The sequence below is a fragment of the Sinocyclocheilus grahami genome, unplaced genomic scaffold (assembly GCF_001515645.1).
Source record: "Sinocyclocheilus grahami isolate Dianchi unplaced genomic scaffold, SAMN03320097.WGS_v1.1 scaffold322.1, whole genome shotgun sequence".
In the NCBI taxonomy this organism is placed as follows: Eukaryota; Metazoa; Chordata; class Actinopteri; order Cypriniformes; family Cyprinidae; genus Sinocyclocheilus; species Sinocyclocheilus grahami.
This window is the reverse complement of record NW_015505501.1, coordinates 189,091-207,756: the sequence shown is the minus strand read 5'-3', so window position 1 is coordinate 207,756 and position 18,666 is coordinate 189,091. Positions and strand designations below refer to the sequence as shown.

Below are 18,666 nucleotides of genomic sequence, written 5' to 3'. Positions count from 1 at the left end.
CTGGGTCAAAACAACCCAATAGCTGGGTTTGTCCCTTTTTAACCCAGCGCTGGGTTATATTTAACCCAGCATTTTTTAGAGTGTGTGCTTGCGCTCACGTCATAACAGAAGCACATATTAATATAGCATATTAAGGCAGGTCACGCAGATTGACAGCTACTTACCCGGGGAGAATATTCCATCACCGCGGCCATCCTGCCAGCCAATGATCTCCCTCATCTTCTTCAGCGTGACATATTCTAACAGCACGAAGACTGGAGCCACCTCATAGGTGAACCTGTTTGCACAGAGATCACGTGACCCAGTTGCACAAGCCAGAAAAAAATGTCATGACAAGCAAACATCATGTTTAGCAACTGAGGGGATTTTGCAACGGTCTGCAGGTTCTCCAGCAGTGTGTCACTGTCAGCTTAAGACAACTGTGGAAATGTAATTATTTCTGACAAGACATGAATTAAAAAAAATAATAGTAATCTAAAATATTTAACGTTTGATTTCTAAAATAACCAATAAAACAAAGCTGAATAAACATGTTTTCCTCCACAAACACTGTTACATTGTTATTACAATGTTATTACATTGTATTAAGAATCTGTTAAATTTAAACTTTAATTCCCAACATAAAATGATTGTTCTTATTAGCCTGAATGTACATTTCATTTCCATCTCATTTTCTCTCTGTGAATTGCACAAGATGAGAGAGTGGAGGTTATATTTGCTGGTCTTAATTCATCAGCCTTATTCAGCCGTTCAACTGATATCTGCGAGGGTATGCCAGCCACCACAAAGACCAAGCCAAAATGTATGAAGGCAGAGAAATCTACGGTGGTCGAGAAGTGCAAAACAAATCATAATTCTGAAAACAAAATAACAAATTACAAACGCAAATGCAAGTCTAAACAACAAAATAACAATTTAGAACAATTCGAAAAGCCAATGACTCGCAGTTATCCATCTGCGCCACTGAAGCTGATGTTTTACAGCCACTTTTAACTACATGTAAATATACACTTCGTATTTTTTATTCCATAGTAAGGGCAATTCATACAATACATTTAAACTGAGCTACTTTAATACCATCTCCGAACTTTCTACCATGACTCTGCTGTTCTTCAGCTGGTTCTTCCTGTATACGTTGATTGACAGATGTCTCGTCCAGTCAGCGATGAGTAATCCCAAACCAATGGCGCTGTCTCAAACTATACCTACCTCTTCCGGTTTGTCTGATTTGTCGTTGTGTTTTCTGACTTGTTATTTTGTTTTCGAATTTGTCATTGTGTTTTCTGACTTGTTATAATGTTTTCTGAATTGTTGTTGTGCTTTCTGAATTGTTTTGTTTTTTAGACTTGCATTTGCGTTTGTAATTTGTTCTTTTGTTTTCAGAATTGTGATTGGTTTTGCACTTCTCGGTCACCGTAGAAAACGGATCTCAACCCGCTTTGTAATTTAATGGAAGGAGACACACACTCACATATTGGTGTTGGCAGTGGACGTTAGCCAATCTGCAGCCAAGCCAACCATGTCTAACCCAGTGGAGAGCTGATTGAAATATCTGGGGTGTGCTGAAGGTAGAGACAACATAGTGCAAAAATACAAAATTAATAATTTAACGCAAAAAAATACCCATGCCCAATTAATCTATATTCTATTTATGGCTCACTATTAATAATCAATTGCGGCTTGATGTGAAACCCTTCAGAAGGAGCTCAAATGAATCTCAGACCGGCGCAGACAGCAAGGAAATACAATCAATCTTTCTGATCATTCATAATTATTCCCAAAACGAAAATCACTTTTCGAAATAATGCCTCTCAGTCATAATGCCATCAGAGAAAATAAAATCGTCCCTAGACGCATTCATTTACTATCACGTCATGTTCTGGTCTGATTCGTTTCGCCTTCAGGCACAAACACACACTGATGCTTGTGGGTCTGTGAGCTAAAAAAATAAATTCTGTTTCACAAGCGAGGCAATCAATAGGTTGGCATAATTTATGTAATGTAGCCTAGATTATATAGAGATATAATGAATATGAATAATGCAATACACATATATATATATATATATATATATATATATATTAGTATGAAAACCTTATGAGATGCATTAATGAAAGAAAAATAAGAATTACTAATAAACTCAAAAGAAAAATAATCGTGATGTATTACAGTAATGAAAATTTTGGTTAAATGTGAAAACATCATTAAAATATTGTCATAAAGCAATAAAAATATAAATGATAAATTGGCTTCTTTTTCTTTATGCATATGGATTTTTTTTCTCTTTTGATTCTGGGGTAAGTTATGATCTGCACACACTCTTCATGAGAATCACTCTGATGGTGTAGGTACCAGAGGGGAGAATAAAATTCTGCAAAATCCTTCGCTTAACAAAGTTTCCTCTCACAGACAACCAGGATCCGTCCCTGAACAGTTTGTCAGTGATGAACGCCACCGACCTGAGGAACAACATGGACATGACCATGGGTTCCCGTCAGCAGAGCACTCAGGGCTGGATTAACACCTACCCCCTGTCCAGCGGGATGTCCACCACCTCCAAGAAATCAGGTATCACCCAAACACACAACAGCTCTTTGACCCTGATTGGTTTTAATGGTTTAATCTGTTTAGCCAATGTGCACCTGCTAATGCAGTGATCTCCCTGATTGTTAAGGGTCAGCACTGCATTAGCCGAGCGATAAATGCTTTCTGAGCTACTGGAAATGAACTGATGGCTGTTGTGTCACTGGTTGATAGTTTTTTGAGCAATTTTACACTATGAGTGTTGCATTTTAAAGAGTTAAAATAGCGCAAGAACACCCAAACGCATCCTATGCGAGAAATCCAAAAACCAACCAAATTAAAGTTTCAAAAAACAATTAATTACTATCACGTAGTGCTTAATGTAAACCTGTTTTTGCACTTTTGTTCTAGTCTAATCAACTGAGATTAAGTATCCTCCATCACCCTGATTAATTCAAAATACAAAAAAATGTTTTATTTTATATTGATTTATTTAAATATAATAAAATATATACAGGGAGAGAGAGATATTTATTTATAATAATAGTTAGAATAATTAAATCCCATAATTCGAATAACTATATTGGTTTGAACTTTTTATTACCAGTAAATTCTTTTTTCTTTTCTTTTTTTTACACACGAAAATAGCAATTTCTACTCAATAAAATATTTTAGAGCTTGACATAGCTAGAAAAAAATTAAGTAAAATTAAGATAACTTTAAGATTTTGGTTGTTCCGTTTTATCGCCTAAAAAGGTTGCAATTTTTTGTAGTCACAGCCAGGGTTATTATATTTAACTAAAACTAAAACCATAAAAATATTTTTGTTACTTGAAATAAAATACACGTAAACTGAAACAAAATAAAATATTTAAAAAACCAAGCTTATTTTATTTCAACTCATTGCCAAGGCAATATTTCTCATTTGTATTTAGTTCATGTACTAAAAATAATGTACTAAACTAAAAAAAACAAAAAACAAAACTGTAATGACATTTAAGAAAAAAATCTAAAATTATACAAATGACAAAAACAGTAATTTTTTTTATTAAAATTGTAATTACATTTTAAATGAAAATGGAAAAACATAAAAGTAAAAACTATTTCAAAGTGTTAATTAAAACTGTAATATGATACAAAAATAACACCGTTCACAGTGTAGAACCAGCTCTGCTTGTTAACCAGCTAGAGTAGTTAAATAATTAATTACACAAGCACCTTTATAAGTGTCTCACAGGTGTACAGCCGCAGTCCAGCATGTTTAATGTTTAGTCCTCATGCAGCTGTTACTATGTCTTCTGTTGTTTTCTCTCACTATAGGCATGTCCAAAAAGAGCAACAGAGGCACCCAGTTGCACAAGTACTACACGAAGCGCAGGACGTTACTCTTGGCCTTACTGGTAGGGACGCTTTTTCCCCTGCTTGGGTACTGTTATACGAATACACTCCTGTGTCTTGAGCGTCTCTGTGCTTTCTTTACAGGCCAGTGAGATCGAGCGACTGACCACTTGGTACAACCCGCTATCAACGCAGGAGCTGGCCATCGCCACAGAGCAGTCGGTAGAGACCAGCATCTCTAACTGGAGATCCAAATACATCAACCTGAGTGAGAAACAGTGGAAGGACAACGTCAACTTGGCCTGGAGTATCGCTCCGTATCTGGCCATGCAGCTTCCGGCAAGGTACACCAACAACGAGACTCTGACTCTGTTTCAAACTCTAGTGACCTGTCCACCATTTAGTAATTTTTCAGGCATGTATTCTTTTGTGCAGAATGCAGTCCCAGAATCCTCTGTGTCGAGTTAAGGGAAAAAATCTTTTTAACTCCTCTGACTATTGGAGCTGATTTGAGTTGAACCATTTTATTATTATATTTTTTTTCCAGTAACATTGACAATTATGCACATTTTCCCCAATCAAACTCTTATTGTGATTTGGAAAGGTTATGTTATGTTATATTTAGTGCTGTCAAAAAATTAATCGCATCCAAAATAAAAGTTTTTGTTTATATAATATATGTATGTGTACTGTGAATATTATGTATCTATAAATACACACAAACAGTATATATTTTGAAAATGTCCATGTATATATTTATATTAATATAATTTATGTTTTGTATAAATATTTTAAATGTATACACATAACATATTTTTCTTAAATAAATACATGAATGTGTGTGTATTTATGTATACATAATAAATATACACAATAAACACACACATATTATATAAACAAAAACTTTTATTTTGGATGCGATTATCATTTGACAGCACTAGGACCTTTTTAGTTCTCGAATAAGAAAAAAAAAATTTGTATTTTATTTTGTTATTATTCAAAAGTGCACTGACATTTTTACACAAAGAAATTGTTTTTAAAAGACTTTTAACATTTTTTCCACTCTATTGAGTTAAAGACATCAATTGCCAAAATAAAATCTGGAATCATTATTTGCAATATTATGTTATGAATGCAATGCGTCAAGTTGCGTTTCATATTTTAATTTGAGTTAAATTATATTATTTTTTATTTTATTTTATTTTATAAAATATTTTACTGATATTCTTACACAAAGAAATTGTTTAAAAAACAGTTTATCATATTTTCCACTCTAAGATAAAGACTCCAGTCATATCAATAAAATCTGGAATGATAATCATGCTATTGAAAATTTAATCCGATAATCCTGATTAAAAATGGACTATATTATGTGTGTTTACTAATGCATTTTTGCCTATTAGAGTGCCACACCAGTTGATTAGAAAAATGAGGTTTCAGTCCAGTTTTGAGGTTTTGGTACGAAGCTCATGTTTCGATGTCACTGTATCACCTATTTTCTTGCTTTGCAGGTTCAAAAATGCAGATGGCATTGTTGCTGAAGTGACCCGTCTGGTTCGACTGGATCCTGGTGCTGTCAGCGATGTGCCGGAGGCAGTGAAGGTTAGAGCCGTTTTACCACAACAGGACATTATGTACCCCTACGTGCTAAAAATCACTCTCAATCACTATGTTTACATGGACATCAGTAATCTAATTTTTTACCTTATTCTGAATAAGACAATATTATGATTAAGGTGTTTACATGAGTTGCTTTTCATGTTCCTTTCATGTTCCCGTTTTACATGTTATAATATATAGATCGGTTAATGGCACGTCATTACGTCCCTACGTGACGCCATCCGACGTCCCCTCCAGAATTTCACTTATAAACATCAAGCGTAGCTTTAGTTCTGGCAGGTCACGTTAGTCAAGCTTGCATCAGCTGATCCCCATCTACCTATAGGAATACGACACCTATCTAAGCAATCATATATAAGGTCCCTCAGTATTATAAGCAGTTTTCGCATTGCTCAATAGCTAATTACCCTTCTCCATCCCCAGCTCCTCCTCTGTCAGTCAGGATTCAGCCTTCTGATCATCCTTTAAATCAGACTAATTCTAAAATGTGTACATAAAATTATTGAACTTTAACGATATCTGCAATACATTTATGTTGGTTCTGTTCTGTTTACCCTGGGGGGGTCATCGCTGCTCTCCCTGCTCTCATCCATGCTAGGCTGCATGGATGCGCAGGGAGTTCTTGCCCAGAACAGAACCATACCGCCAATCCAAACTGTATGCTAATTGTCAATCATCTTTGACGATAGTGGTCCTGACAGAAATATAGTTTGTCTGATGCCATATACAGTTTTGGGTGTTTAATTTTTAATTTACTGAAAGCTTCAAGTGCAGTTAACAGACATTCAAGTGCAAACAGACGACGGCGTTGTTGAAGCCGTGCTCTTTTGTTTGCTGTCAAACGGTTGACCACTGCCGTGTGTATCCTGTTGCAAAAGGCGGCGAAAAGTCCTACATGACGGTAATAATGGGATTAAGGTGTTTACATGTCTACACTGCACTTCAATAATGCGACTAAAATAGGAATACGCCACATATCTTTACTTCGAGTATGACTTTAGCCGGATTAAGGTAATCAAAAATCTCTGTTTACATGGTAGATTCTTAATCAGAGTATTGTCTTAAAATCAGAATATTGTTGTCCATGTAAACGTATGTGTTTTTCCCCATAGTTCCTGGTGACGTGGCACACCATTGATGCTGATTCTCCAGAGCTGAGCCACATCCTGTGCTGGGCTCCTGCAGATCCTCCCACCGGCCTCTCGTACTTCTCCAGCATGTACCCTCCTCATCCACTCACCGCTCAGTATGGAGTCAAAGTCCTGCGCTCCTTCCCTCCTGTACGTACTGTCTTTGCTTCTACACCACCCATTCTCAACCTTTCACCCTCCAAGACCCCCATTGACAAGACATTATTTCACTGCTGCAATGACAAAGCTGTTCGTTTTCAAAGTTTTTTTTTTTACTACGTAAACTAGCAGTGACAATTCAAATGAATTTAAATAAATATTTTAATATTTATATAAATATTTAAAATTACATTTATAGTGATAATAGTTCATTTCAAATAATTACATTCCATAAGTTTCAGTAACTAAATGTTCGTTAGGGTTTACACTTTTTATTACCAGTGAATTTACTTGACTTTTCAAGTCATTTGTGATTACATTTTCTTCTTTATTTTTTACTCCCAAAGAGCAGTTTCTACCCAAAAAAAATATTTTAGAGATAGAAAAAATGATAAATTCTAAACATTTCCTTTAATTTTTAATATTAATTCCCATGACTTTTCCAGGTCTAGAAATCACACTTTTAAAATTTCAATTCTTACCCAATAAAATATTTTTGTTTGAAATATCTAGAAAAAAATTTCCTTAACTTTTTAATATTTTAAAAATATTAATTCCTATGATTTTTCCAGGTCTAGGAATCACACATCTCAAAAAGCAATTTTTACCCAATAAAATATTTGAGAACTTGAAATTGTAATATTTAAAAAAATATTTTTAATATTAATTTCCATGACTTTTCTAGGTGTAGAAATCATGCTTTTTAAAAAGCAATTTCTACCCAATAAAATATAATAGAGCTTGATATAACTAGAAAAAAGTTTTCATTGACATTTTAATATTATATTACAATTTTTAATTCCCATGACTTTTCCAGGTCTAGAAATCATGCTTTTAAAATGTCCTGCTTAATACTTCAGCTGAGCAATTAACTTGCTGTCAATCAATATCAGATATTTGTCAGCATTTATGCACTTAGCTACAATTTCCACTGACGTAATTAGACTTTCACAATTTTGATCATGGAAAAAAGAGACACTCATATTGTTTCAAACCTGTATGACTTTCTTTCTTCTGTGAAACACAAAGAGAGGTGGGTTTATGATTTAAACTCCACAAATGTGTCATAATAGCGATCCCCATCTTGCTTTATTCCGCATGTGAGGAAGAGAATACATTTTGTCCATTATGTTTCTGTGATTTCTGACTTGCGTTTCTCTTCCAGGATGCCATTTTGTTTTACATTCCTCAAATCGTTCAAGCGCTGCGGTATGACAAGGTGAGGAAGAGTGAACCGTGACCTTTGCTGAACCCTTTTTCTTAACACAACAGTGGTTTGATCTGACTCACACAGCCCTGGGCGTTTTTGACAGATGGGTTATGTGCGCGAGTACATCCTGTGGGCCGCACAGAAGTCCCAGCTCCTCGCTCATCAGTTCATATGGAACATGAAGACCAACATCTATCTGGACGAGGAGGGCCATCAGAAAGATCGTACGTAACTTACTGCAGAGTTCAGTCTGAATGTGTCCAGTTAGTTAAATTAGTAGTTCGATTAGTCTGATTACTCCAAATTATTGTTCAAAGGTTTGTTTTATTGCTACTTTTGTACATCAGGGATGCATTAAATTGATCAAAAGTGACATTTATAATGTTACGAATGATTTCTATTTAAAATAAATGCTGTTCTTTTGAACTTTCTATTCATCAAAGAATCCTGAAAAATAAAATGTATTCCACAAAAATAGGAAGCAGCACAACTGTTTTCAACATTGATAATAATCAGAAATGTTTCTTGAGCAGCAAATCAGCGTATTAGATTGATTTCTGAAGGATCATGTGACACTGAAGACTGGAGTAATGATGCTGAAAATTCAGCTTTGATCACAGGAATAAATTACATTTGAACATTTATATTCACATAGAAAACATTTATTTATTTATTGTTTTTACTGTGATTTTGATCAAATAAGTACAGCCTTTGTAGGCAGAAGAGAGTTTCAGAAACATAAAAAAAAATATTACTGACCAGAAATGTTTGAATGGTAGTGTGTGGAATCGAACATAATTTACTGATAAGAAGGAGTCTGAGATGATTGTATACAATGGAAACATGAACATGGACAACTGTGCTAATGCTGTTTAGAAATCAAAAGTGGGAGGTGGCTCTCTGCCTGTCAATCATTTTTCATGTTCCAGTGGCAGTTCATACAGCGGTGTATGTAAGCAGGAAGAGAAAATCTCATGTAAAACATTTATGGTAACCCATTAGGTTTAGAATGATATTAGATTAGATTGGCCAGGTGTTTATTGAGTGCTGGGTTTGTGTTGTGCTTCAGCGGACATCGGTGAGCTTCTGGAGCAGATGGTGGAGGACATCACACACTCTCTGTCAGGCCCCGCTAAAGACTTCTACCAGCGCGAGTTTGACTTCTTCAACAAGATCACCAACGTCTCCGCCATTATCAAGTATGTTCAATGATATTTCCAGCACATCTGAGCTCTCTTCCAAACACTAGTGACTGCCTACAAGGGCAGTTGATTTCATAGGCGACGTCCTAACTGAAATTGAACTACATAAAGGAGCTATTAGAAATAGATTTTTTAAATATAATTTCCTTCAACTCCATCTGCCATTATTTATTTACTGATTTTGCAGTGCATTCTGGGATTGCGCTATACCTCAAGGATGCATCTTAAAGGGGTCATATGATTTAAATTGTTCCTTTCTCTTTGGAGTGTTACAAGCTCTTGGTGCATAAAGAAGATATGTAAAGTTGCAAAGACTAAAGTCTCAAATCCAAAGAGATATTCTTTATAAAAGTTAAGAATCAACCACGCCTACCTAAAACGGCTCGTTCTAACACGCCCCCACATGTCTACCTCACTATGTGGGAAGATTAGCATAATGCCGCCCAAATGTTCACGCAAAGAAAGAAGGCGTAACTTTTATTCTCGCTGTAGTATTGTTGTTGCCTCCGCCATTATGTCGTGAAGGTGCTGTGTTTCGTTGTGAAAGCGGAACTACTTTTTTTTGCCTTCCAAAAGAGGACGATATCCGCTTCGTCATGCCTAAAGCTGATCCGTGCTGGTCACTGAGGAAATACATCAACTTCGCGCTGTGGATCGCCGGATCGGCTTTCATCGTGGACGAAGCGATGTCCAGCCCGGAGTCGTCACATATGGTTGCCGCAAGCCCGCCGGATGCACCTTCGTCGAATCTGCCGCCTGCGCCGTTCTCAAGCCCGCCCGCCTCCGCTCACTCTAGGCCTCTGGCCTCCGCTCACTCAATGTGTGTGATGCTTTTTCATTGTGAAAGCGAAACTACTTTGTTTGGTCTTCCAAAAGAGGACACGACTAGAAATCAGTGGTTAAGAAAACACTGTTCCAGAACACTTCAACCCAAATATTCAGATGTGTGCAGCACATTTCATGGAGGACTGTTTCCTGATCCTGGTAGAGTAGACTTCAATGCCGGCTGTTCTGACTCACAGACTGGAAGAAAGTTTTTTATATTTAAAGCGAGTTTTTTGGGCAGTGTAGCGTGGACGAAGCGATGTCCAGCCCGGAGTCGTCACATATGGTTGCCGCAAGCCCGCCGGATGCACCTTCGTCGAATCTGCCGCCTGCGCCGTTCTCAAGCCCGCCCGCCTCCGCTCACTCTAGGCCTCTGGCCTCCGCTCACTCAATGTGTGTGATGCTTTTTCATTGTGAAAGCGAAACTACTTTGTTTGGTCTTCCAAAAGAGGACACGACTAGAAATCAGTGGTTAAGAAAACACTGTTCCAGAACACTTCAACCCAAATATTCAGATGTGTGCAGCGCATTTAACGGAAGACTGTTTCCTGATCCTGGGAGAGTAGACTACAATGCTGGCTGTTCTGACTCACAGACTGTAAGTACATTTTTTATATTTAAATAATTTGCCACTGATGATTCAAACACGAGTTTTGAACAGTGTAGAGTAGCGCTTGTTGTTTGTCATTTCTCCGATCACAAATGCAGACATGGTTTTATGTTACGCTCCGGCCGGACAGGGCATCATCACAGTATGGTGAGGGGCATAACATTTCCGTCACACGCTTGAGGTATTCGGCCAATCACAACACACTGGATAGCTGGCCAATCACAGCACACCTCGCTTTTCAGACCGATGAGCTTTGTAAAAATCGTCGCGTTTCAGAAAGGCGGGGCATAGAGGAGAAACAATAATGTACAGTATGTTGAAAATAATGTGTTTTTTGAACCTTAAACCGCATAAACACATTTCATTACACCAAATACACAAAATAATGTTCTTTTTAGCAGCTAAAATATACATTTGATTAAAATAGGTTTTGGAGTTGTTGAAAAAACGAATTAACTGAATCATAAATGTCAAATTAAATTCACTTTAAATTCCAAATGAAACATTACCAAAAAAATATACATTTTATTTTTATGCCTGCATGTCATGACTTTTCCAGTCATTTGTTATTGCAAGTTGAAATTTTTTTTTACTCACAAATAGCAATTTCTATCGAATAAAATATTTTTATAACTAGAGCTTGACATATCTACAAAAAAAAGCAGCTTTTACATATGAAGTGTGCTTTTAATGCCTAAAAATGTTGTCTAAGTAGGCAGTGATTTGTTTGGATCGGAAATTAAATGATTTAAAGCATTTTTTGCATTGCTGTTCACAAACTGTACCGCTGTTCTTGTTTTCCAGGCCTGTTCCAAATCATCGCCCATCTCTAAACAAATTTCATTAAAAAATTTATTTCAAACATTTTAGTTTAAAATTTAATGTAAAAATTATTTCATTAAGGGTTAATTATTTAATAAAGGGTGAGTCCAGGTCATATTTTGGCACAAAATTAGAAATTACATGTTTGTTATTTACATTATTTTGTTGTTTTTTAGGTATTATTATAACTAGATAATAAAATTATAAGTAAGATAAGCTTCATTTTCTTTACATAAAATATATTTTGAATGTACTATAAGTAAAATGAACAGAAACGAAAGCATGCTGTTCTTGTTTCCAGGCCTGTTCCTAAAGGAGATGAGAGGAAGAGAGCGTGTCTGAAGGCGCTGTCAGAAATCAAAGTTCAGCCAGGTTAGCAATCGGTCAATTTTGTCATAAGAGTAACTAAGCTTTAAAAATATGTGACCCTGGAGCACAAAACCAGTCATAAGGGTCAATTTTAAAAAATTGAGATTTATACATTATCTGAAAGCTGAATAAATAATCTTTCCATTGATGTATGGTTTGTTAGGATAGGACAATATCTGGTCGAGATACAACTATTTGAAAATCTGGAATCTGAGGGTGCAAAAAACATCTAAATATTGAGAAAATCATCTTTAAAGTTATCCAAATGAAGTTCTTAGCAATGCATATTACTAAACAAAAATTAAGTGTTTATATATTTTCGGTAGGAAATTTACAAAATGGAACAAGATCTACTTAATATCCTGATGATTTTTGGCATAAAAGAAAAATCTATAATTTTGACTCATACAATGTTTTTTTGGCTATTGCTACAAATATGCCCCAGCGACTTAAGACTGGTTTTGGGGTCCAGGGTCACATATTACTTGGGTATTTATGTCTTTTTTTTAATCTGTGTTTAATTTTTCTAACACTGTAATCAGGATGCTATTTGCCAAGCAATCCAGAAGCGATCGTCCTCGATATCGACTATAAGTCAGGAACACCCATGCAGAGGTATCACCAAACATCACCGCTCACCAGAAACCTGTTCACATGCTATCCGTTTACATTTCACATGTGATTTATGAGCTCATTAACATTAGCCTGATTTTACAGCGCTGCCAAAGCACCTTATCTGGCGAAATTCAAAGTGAAGAGGTGTGGAGTCAGTGAGCTTGAAAAAGAGGGTGAGTCGCACGTGACCTTTTATACGCCATCAATACGTGCAGTTTCTGTATGACTGTAAGCGGCCCGTTGTCTGTGTGTCTGCAGGACTGCGCTGCCCGTCAGACTCTCAGGAGGAAGGTGAGGAGAATTCAGAGATGGCTCAAAAGGTCTGCTGGCAGGCGGCCATCTTTAAAGTGGGCGATGATTGCAGACAGGTCAGTATCATGGAAAACATACTTATGAAATCTCTAAAGTCTGTATCATGCTTCACTACAAAATTAAAGAAAGAAATAAGAAATGATTATTTTTAGTGCCATTAAGATTTTGTACATTGACACTATTTCATGGATAAGTTTTCATGGGGGGAAGAATAAATAAATATATATATATGTATACACACGTATATATTTGTTTTAAAAAAAAATTACATCTTATTTTACATCAGTAATTCATTTCACTGCTAAAAAAGGAAATTATAATTTTTAGTGACATGCATTGACATATATAATATAATATATATTAATATATATACAATATTATTCATGAAATGTCATATATATATATATATATATATATATATATATATAATATAATTTACATATCTGATGTAAAACAAATGGTAATTATGATTATATTTAAATTTAATCTAATTATTAACCACATTTTAACCAAAATTGAATTGACATTTTTGGAGTGAAATATAATACAGACGTAAAAGGTTTCATAACGTATATATAATAAAAAATTGCAATAAATAATGCATATATATATATATATATATGACATAATTTCATGAATAATATTTAATAGGGAAAATGTTATATGAAATATTTCAAATATTATAGGGGAAATAGTATACCGGTATTTAAAATATAAAATATTATATTTATTTATTGCAATTTTTTGCATCTTTTAATTATATATACATGTTATGAAACCTTTTACGTCTGTATTATATTTCACTCCAAAAATGTCAATTCAATTTTGGTTAAAATGTGGTTAATAATTTGATTAAATTTAAATATAATTATAATTACCATTTGTTTTACATCAGATATGTATATTATATTATATTTTTTCAGTGTAAAATAATACATCTGAAACCATTACAGTAATGTATATATAATATACAATATTGTAATAAAATGTAATAATTTAAATAATAATAAATAAAATGTAATAATTTAGTTAAAGCATCTTTTTTTTGTATTTTGAATTTGGGTTGAAATTGGACCTTGATGTGTTTTGAGTTCATATTCACCATTAATGGATTTATTAATTTTGTTTCTCTGGTATCAGGACATGCTCGCCCTCCAGATCATCGGTCTCTTCAAGAACATCTTCCAGCTGGTGGGTTTGGACCTGTTTGTGTTCCCGTACCGGGTGGTGGCCACCGCTCCTGGAGTGAGTGTCGTTTCAGCTTCCTGTCAGACTTCATGCTGAAGTTCTGCTTACCTGGTTTTCCTGTTTGGTTCTTTCAGTGTGGCGTGATTGAATGTATTCCGGACTGTAAGTCGCGCGATCAGCTCGGCCGGCAGACTGACATTGGCATGTACGAATACTTCAGGAACCAGTACGGGGACGAGTCCACGCTGGCCTTCCAGAAGGTGACAGACATTTGCTTGAGATATTTTTGGTTGTTGCACAGAAAGCTGATGTGCCTGATCTTTTATTTCTTAAGCATCGTGTGTAATTTCTCTCTTTCTCTCTCTCTAAGGCTCGTTATAACTTCATCCGCAGTATGGCTGCATACAGTCTGCTGCTCTTCCTGTTACAAATCAAAGACCGACACAACGGCAACATCATGCTGGACAGCAAAGGCCATCTCATCCACATCGGTCAGTTGGGTTAAACCAAACTAGCTTAACTTAAAGATGCCACATTCTTAGGTAGCATTTTATTTTCCCCCCAAAATCATGGTTTCTGGCGCCATGATTATTAGTCTATTTTCCTCCCTTTTTTCATACCATTTTATTGGTATAGCTGTTTATGCTACTGTACATTTAAGATATGAAAATGTCCTCTTATGATTGGCAACCACAAGTGTTATGTTAAATATGAAATATAAATTAAAAGCTCAAAATATTAACAAAAACTATAATATAATATATATGATACTTTTATATTCTGTTTAGATTTTTGGCTTTCATTTTTCTATTTTCTATTTTTATTTTAACATTAGTTCATTCTGCATACAGTCTGCTACTCTTCCTGTTACAAATCAAAGACCGACACAACGGCAACATCATGCTGGACAGCAAAGGCCATCTCATCCACATCGGTCAGTTGGGTTAAACCAAACTAGCTTAACTTAAAGATGCCACATTCTTAGGTAGCATTTTATTTTCACCCCAAAATCATGGTTTCTGGCGCCATGATTATTTGTCTATTTTCCTCCCTTTTTTCATACCATTTTATTGGTATAGCTGTTTATGCTACTGTACATTTAAGATATGAAAATGTCCTCTTATGATTGGCAACCACAAGTGTTATGTTAAATATGAAATATAAATTAAAAGCTCAAAATATTAACAAAAACTATAATATAATATATATGATACTTTTATATTCTGTTTAGATTTTTGGCTTTCATTTTTCTATTTTCTATTTTTATTTTAACATTAGTTCATTTTTGTCATTTATTATGTGCTTCTGCCTATTTGTGTTTTTTTTTTCTTTTTTTTTTAAATATTACTTTTTAGGTTTAATTCATTTCTATTTTAGTTTTAGTTCAGTTTTAGCTTTTATTTATTTAAAAAAAAATTTGCTTCACCTTAAACTTATTTCAGTTAGTTGCGAAGGCAACATTTCAAATTTTTATTAACTATTAGGTTTTTCAACTAATATGCTTTTTTTTTTACATTTTATTTCTGTAATGTCCTCTAGTACATAATTCGTTTTGCAATAAAAACTCAAATTAGACTCAAACTAATTTAATTTTTAATTATTAAATAAATGTTACATTAACTTAAATTTTATATATGTAATTATAATTAAATTTAATTCATTAAAATATAAGTTTAATTTTTAAAAAAAGGTGAAATGATTGTGAAATTTATTTTGTGTTAATCTATTTTATTTGTGTCCACTACATATTAATGTTTCTAATGGTCATCAAACAAGTAAAATTTCCATCTTATAACCCATTAATTATTCCATTCTTGCAATGAAAACTCAAGTTAAACTTAAAATAAATACATTTATTTAATTAATTATTAAATAACTATTAAATTAACTTAAATTTGAGATTTTTTGAATGAATGAAATGACTGGGTTAAATGACTGTGGGTTTGTGTTTTATGTATTTTTGTGTCTTCTAGACTTCGGCTTCATGTTTGAGAGTTCTCCGGGGGGTAATCTGGGCTGGGAGCCCGACATCAAGCTGACCGACGAGATGGTGATGATCATGGGCGGCAAGATGGAGGCCACTCCCTTTAAATGGTTCATGGAGATGTGTGTGCGCGGATACCTGGCTGTAAGGTGAGACGGCCGCTCTTCAATATTTCAGCATCCTCAGAGATGATGGATTAGGTCAGACGTGTGGACACAGGAGGCTGTCTGGGAAAGATTTGGGAGGATTTTGGCTGCCCTCTGTGAGCGGATTCTGTCTCTTGCTGACTGCCCCAATATTTTAAGACTGCTTAGGGTTTGTTCTTTACAGGGATATTATTGTTGAATAAAATTAAAACTGAAGCCATAAAACATTTTCATTACTTGAAATAACATAAACATTTAATGGAAATTAAATCAAATAATAAAGCTTGAAATTATTTTATTTCAACTACTTGCCACATTTCTACTACAATATTTTTTGTTTTCATTTAGTTTAACCAAAATTGAATTTGAAAAAACTGTATTAAAAACGAATAAAAAACTAAATTAAAATAATTATAAATTATAGTATAAGATTTAAAAATATAAATAATAATATTATATCATATAAAATATTTCATTTTAATTTTAAAAAATATGAATAAAAACTATAATAGCATCACTCTGATACTATAATAACACTGGTTTTCTGTCACTAGCTGGTTAGAATTAGATTTTAAGTTTCATTTCTTTGTGTGTTTTATGTATTTATTTCAGGCCATACATGGATGCTGTGGTATCACTGGTGACTTTGATGCTCGACACGGGGCTGCCGTGCTTCAGAGGACAGACGATCAAACTCCTGAAGTGCGTTAATGAATATTAAATCATAATTTAATGCTCTGATCTATCATTTCTTCCTCTGAAACATTGATCTCTCTACATCAGTGTTATTTTTGTATTATTTATATTTTTATTCATATTTTGAATTAACTTTTATTTTTACATTTTCAGTTTTCAATTACATTTTTGTTGAATTTTATTTTATTTATTTATTTTTTACTAATTTTGTAATGTACTTTTGCCATTTTTATTTATTTATTTATTTTAATATTACTATTTAGGATTCATTTATTTTCTGAATTTTGTATCTAATATTTATATTGTATTTATTTCAGTAATGAACAAAAATGTTTCTAATAGTTTTACGATAATAACCCTGTTCGGCAGGCAAAGGTTCAACCCCAACATGAGTGAGAAGGAAGCCGCGGCCTTCATGATTAAAGTCATCGAGCGCTGCTTCCTCAGTAGCAGGTAACAAACATCACCTTGTCACGTAATATTCAAAGAAAGAGTTTTATTGTGAACGTTAATGGTGAAACTCTGTGTTTCTCTGATACAGGAGCAAAACCTACGACATACTGCAGTTCTACCAGAACCAGATCCCATACTGAGACCGGACCGACGTCTCTTCACCGGCCTCCGGTTGAGATCAGTAGTCATTATCAGTCTATTACAATCCTTTATGACGAGCACTTTATAGATCAGAATAAACCGCCCGCTCCAGGCGTGTCACTTCCTGTCCGGCTGCCTCGGGGCCTCTCTAGTGATCCGCTGTACTCCAAAAGCTGCATGTTTGTCCTCTGATCTCCCTTTAAGGCATCTGCCGTGACGGTTCGTGTGTGAATTTTGACATTCCATGCGCAGAAATACATCCTTTAACTCTACTTGAATCTCTGGGTTTAGGCGCGTCACCCAGGAAGCCATTTCTAAGACTATGGCACAGAGTGCACTGTAGATTACATGCCGTCAGCAAATGACTTGTCTTATGCAATACATCAGTGTTTGTACGTTGTATCTCGTCTGAACGTCCTGTTCGCCACTGAAGGGGTGAATCTCACGAAAGCTGTGAAGTATGAGAATTATAGATTTGCAAGAAAATTGTTTATTTTTAGGATGATTCGATATTTTGTGCATAGCACATTTTTAAACGTGATTTCTTGTTATTTGAAGCTTAAATGTCACTAAATATTTATACATCATGGTGGTATTTGTTGTACTGCCTTTATTTAGTTGATAGTTGTTTACTATAATACAAAAAAAATGACTGTATAGCAAAGAAATAGTATCTGAATGCATTACAGTAAAACAGCTTGCTTGGCTGGAATAATGTTAATAATACAAATAAAAATAATGCAACATTTTTAAACAAAATCTCCCATTAATGTAATGCAAAATGTCACTAATTAACATTTATCCATCATGGTGGTATTTGTTGTACTGCTTGTAAGTTTTGTTTATTTTAATGAAGAAAATTTCCAGCATTTTTACTTTAATTCAACAAAAATTGCTGTGTTACACAGAAAGTAATGTGAAAAAATAGTACAATGTCAATGCATTACAGTACTGAGAATTGTGGGGAAAAAATGGTTGCTTGCAAATAATACAAATTTAAAAATAATGCAAAATATCTTAATGCTTCTCATAATGTTTACCTTTTTTTTTTTTGCACTGTGACATTGTGCATAGCACATTTTTAAATGCAACTTCTCATTAATGTAATGCAAAAATGTCAATTTTATACATGGTGGTATGTTGTACTGCCTTTAATTTGTGTTGATTAAAATAAAAATAAAAATTTTGATTTTTTTAACTATAATATAACCAAAAATTAGAATTGTGGGGGGAAATGCATGCTTGGCAAGAATAATGTAAAAATCACATTTCAAAATATCTCAATGCTTATGAAAATAGGATTTTTTTTTTGCCTTTTGCACG

General features: G+C 34.4%; 1 protein-coding gene across 1 annotated transcript in view; it reads left to right on the top strand.

Annotated features, from left to right (window-relative positions):
- Positions 1 to 18,351, top strand: part of LOC107602220 (phosphatidylinositol 4-kinase alpha-like) — a 43,534-nt gene extending 25,183 nt beyond the window's left edge. The window contains exons 35-53 of the mRNA XM_016294666.1: positions 2,349 to 2,568; positions 3,844 to 3,923; positions 4,006 to 4,205; positions 5,373 to 5,463; positions 6,594 to 6,761; positions 7,936 to 7,989; positions 8,084 to 8,204; positions 9,050 to 9,179; positions 11,741 to 11,811; positions 12,351 to 12,423; positions 12,526 to 12,596; positions 12,682 to 12,791; positions 13,876 to 13,980; positions 14,058 to 14,183; positions 14,294 to 14,414; positions 15,897 to 16,056; positions 16,666 to 16,755; positions 17,119 to 17,202; positions 17,291 to 18,351. Coding sequence (XP_016150152.1) covers positions 2,349 to 2,568; positions 3,844 to 3,923; positions 4,006 to 4,205; positions 5,373 to 5,463; positions 6,594 to 6,761; positions 7,936 to 7,989; positions 8,084 to 8,204; positions 9,050 to 9,179; positions 11,741 to 11,811; positions 12,351 to 12,423; positions 12,526 to 12,596; positions 12,682 to 12,791; positions 13,876 to 13,980; positions 14,058 to 14,183; positions 14,294 to 14,414; positions 15,897 to 16,056; positions 16,666 to 16,755; positions 17,119 to 17,202; positions 17,291 to 17,342 — 2,127 coding nt within the window. The 3' untranslated portion in view covers positions 17,343 to 18,351. The remainder of the gene's footprint in view (positions 1 to 2,348; positions 2,569 to 3,843; positions 3,924 to 4,005; positions 4,206 to 5,372; positions 5,464 to 6,593; positions 6,762 to 7,935; positions 7,990 to 8,083; positions 8,205 to 9,049; positions 9,180 to 11,740; positions 11,812 to 12,350; positions 12,424 to 12,525; positions 12,597 to 12,681; positions 12,792 to 13,875; positions 13,981 to 14,057; positions 14,184 to 14,293; positions 14,415 to 15,896; positions 16,057 to 16,665; positions 16,756 to 17,118; positions 17,203 to 17,290) is intronic.
- Positions 18,352 to 18,666: the final 315 nt, after the last annotated feature.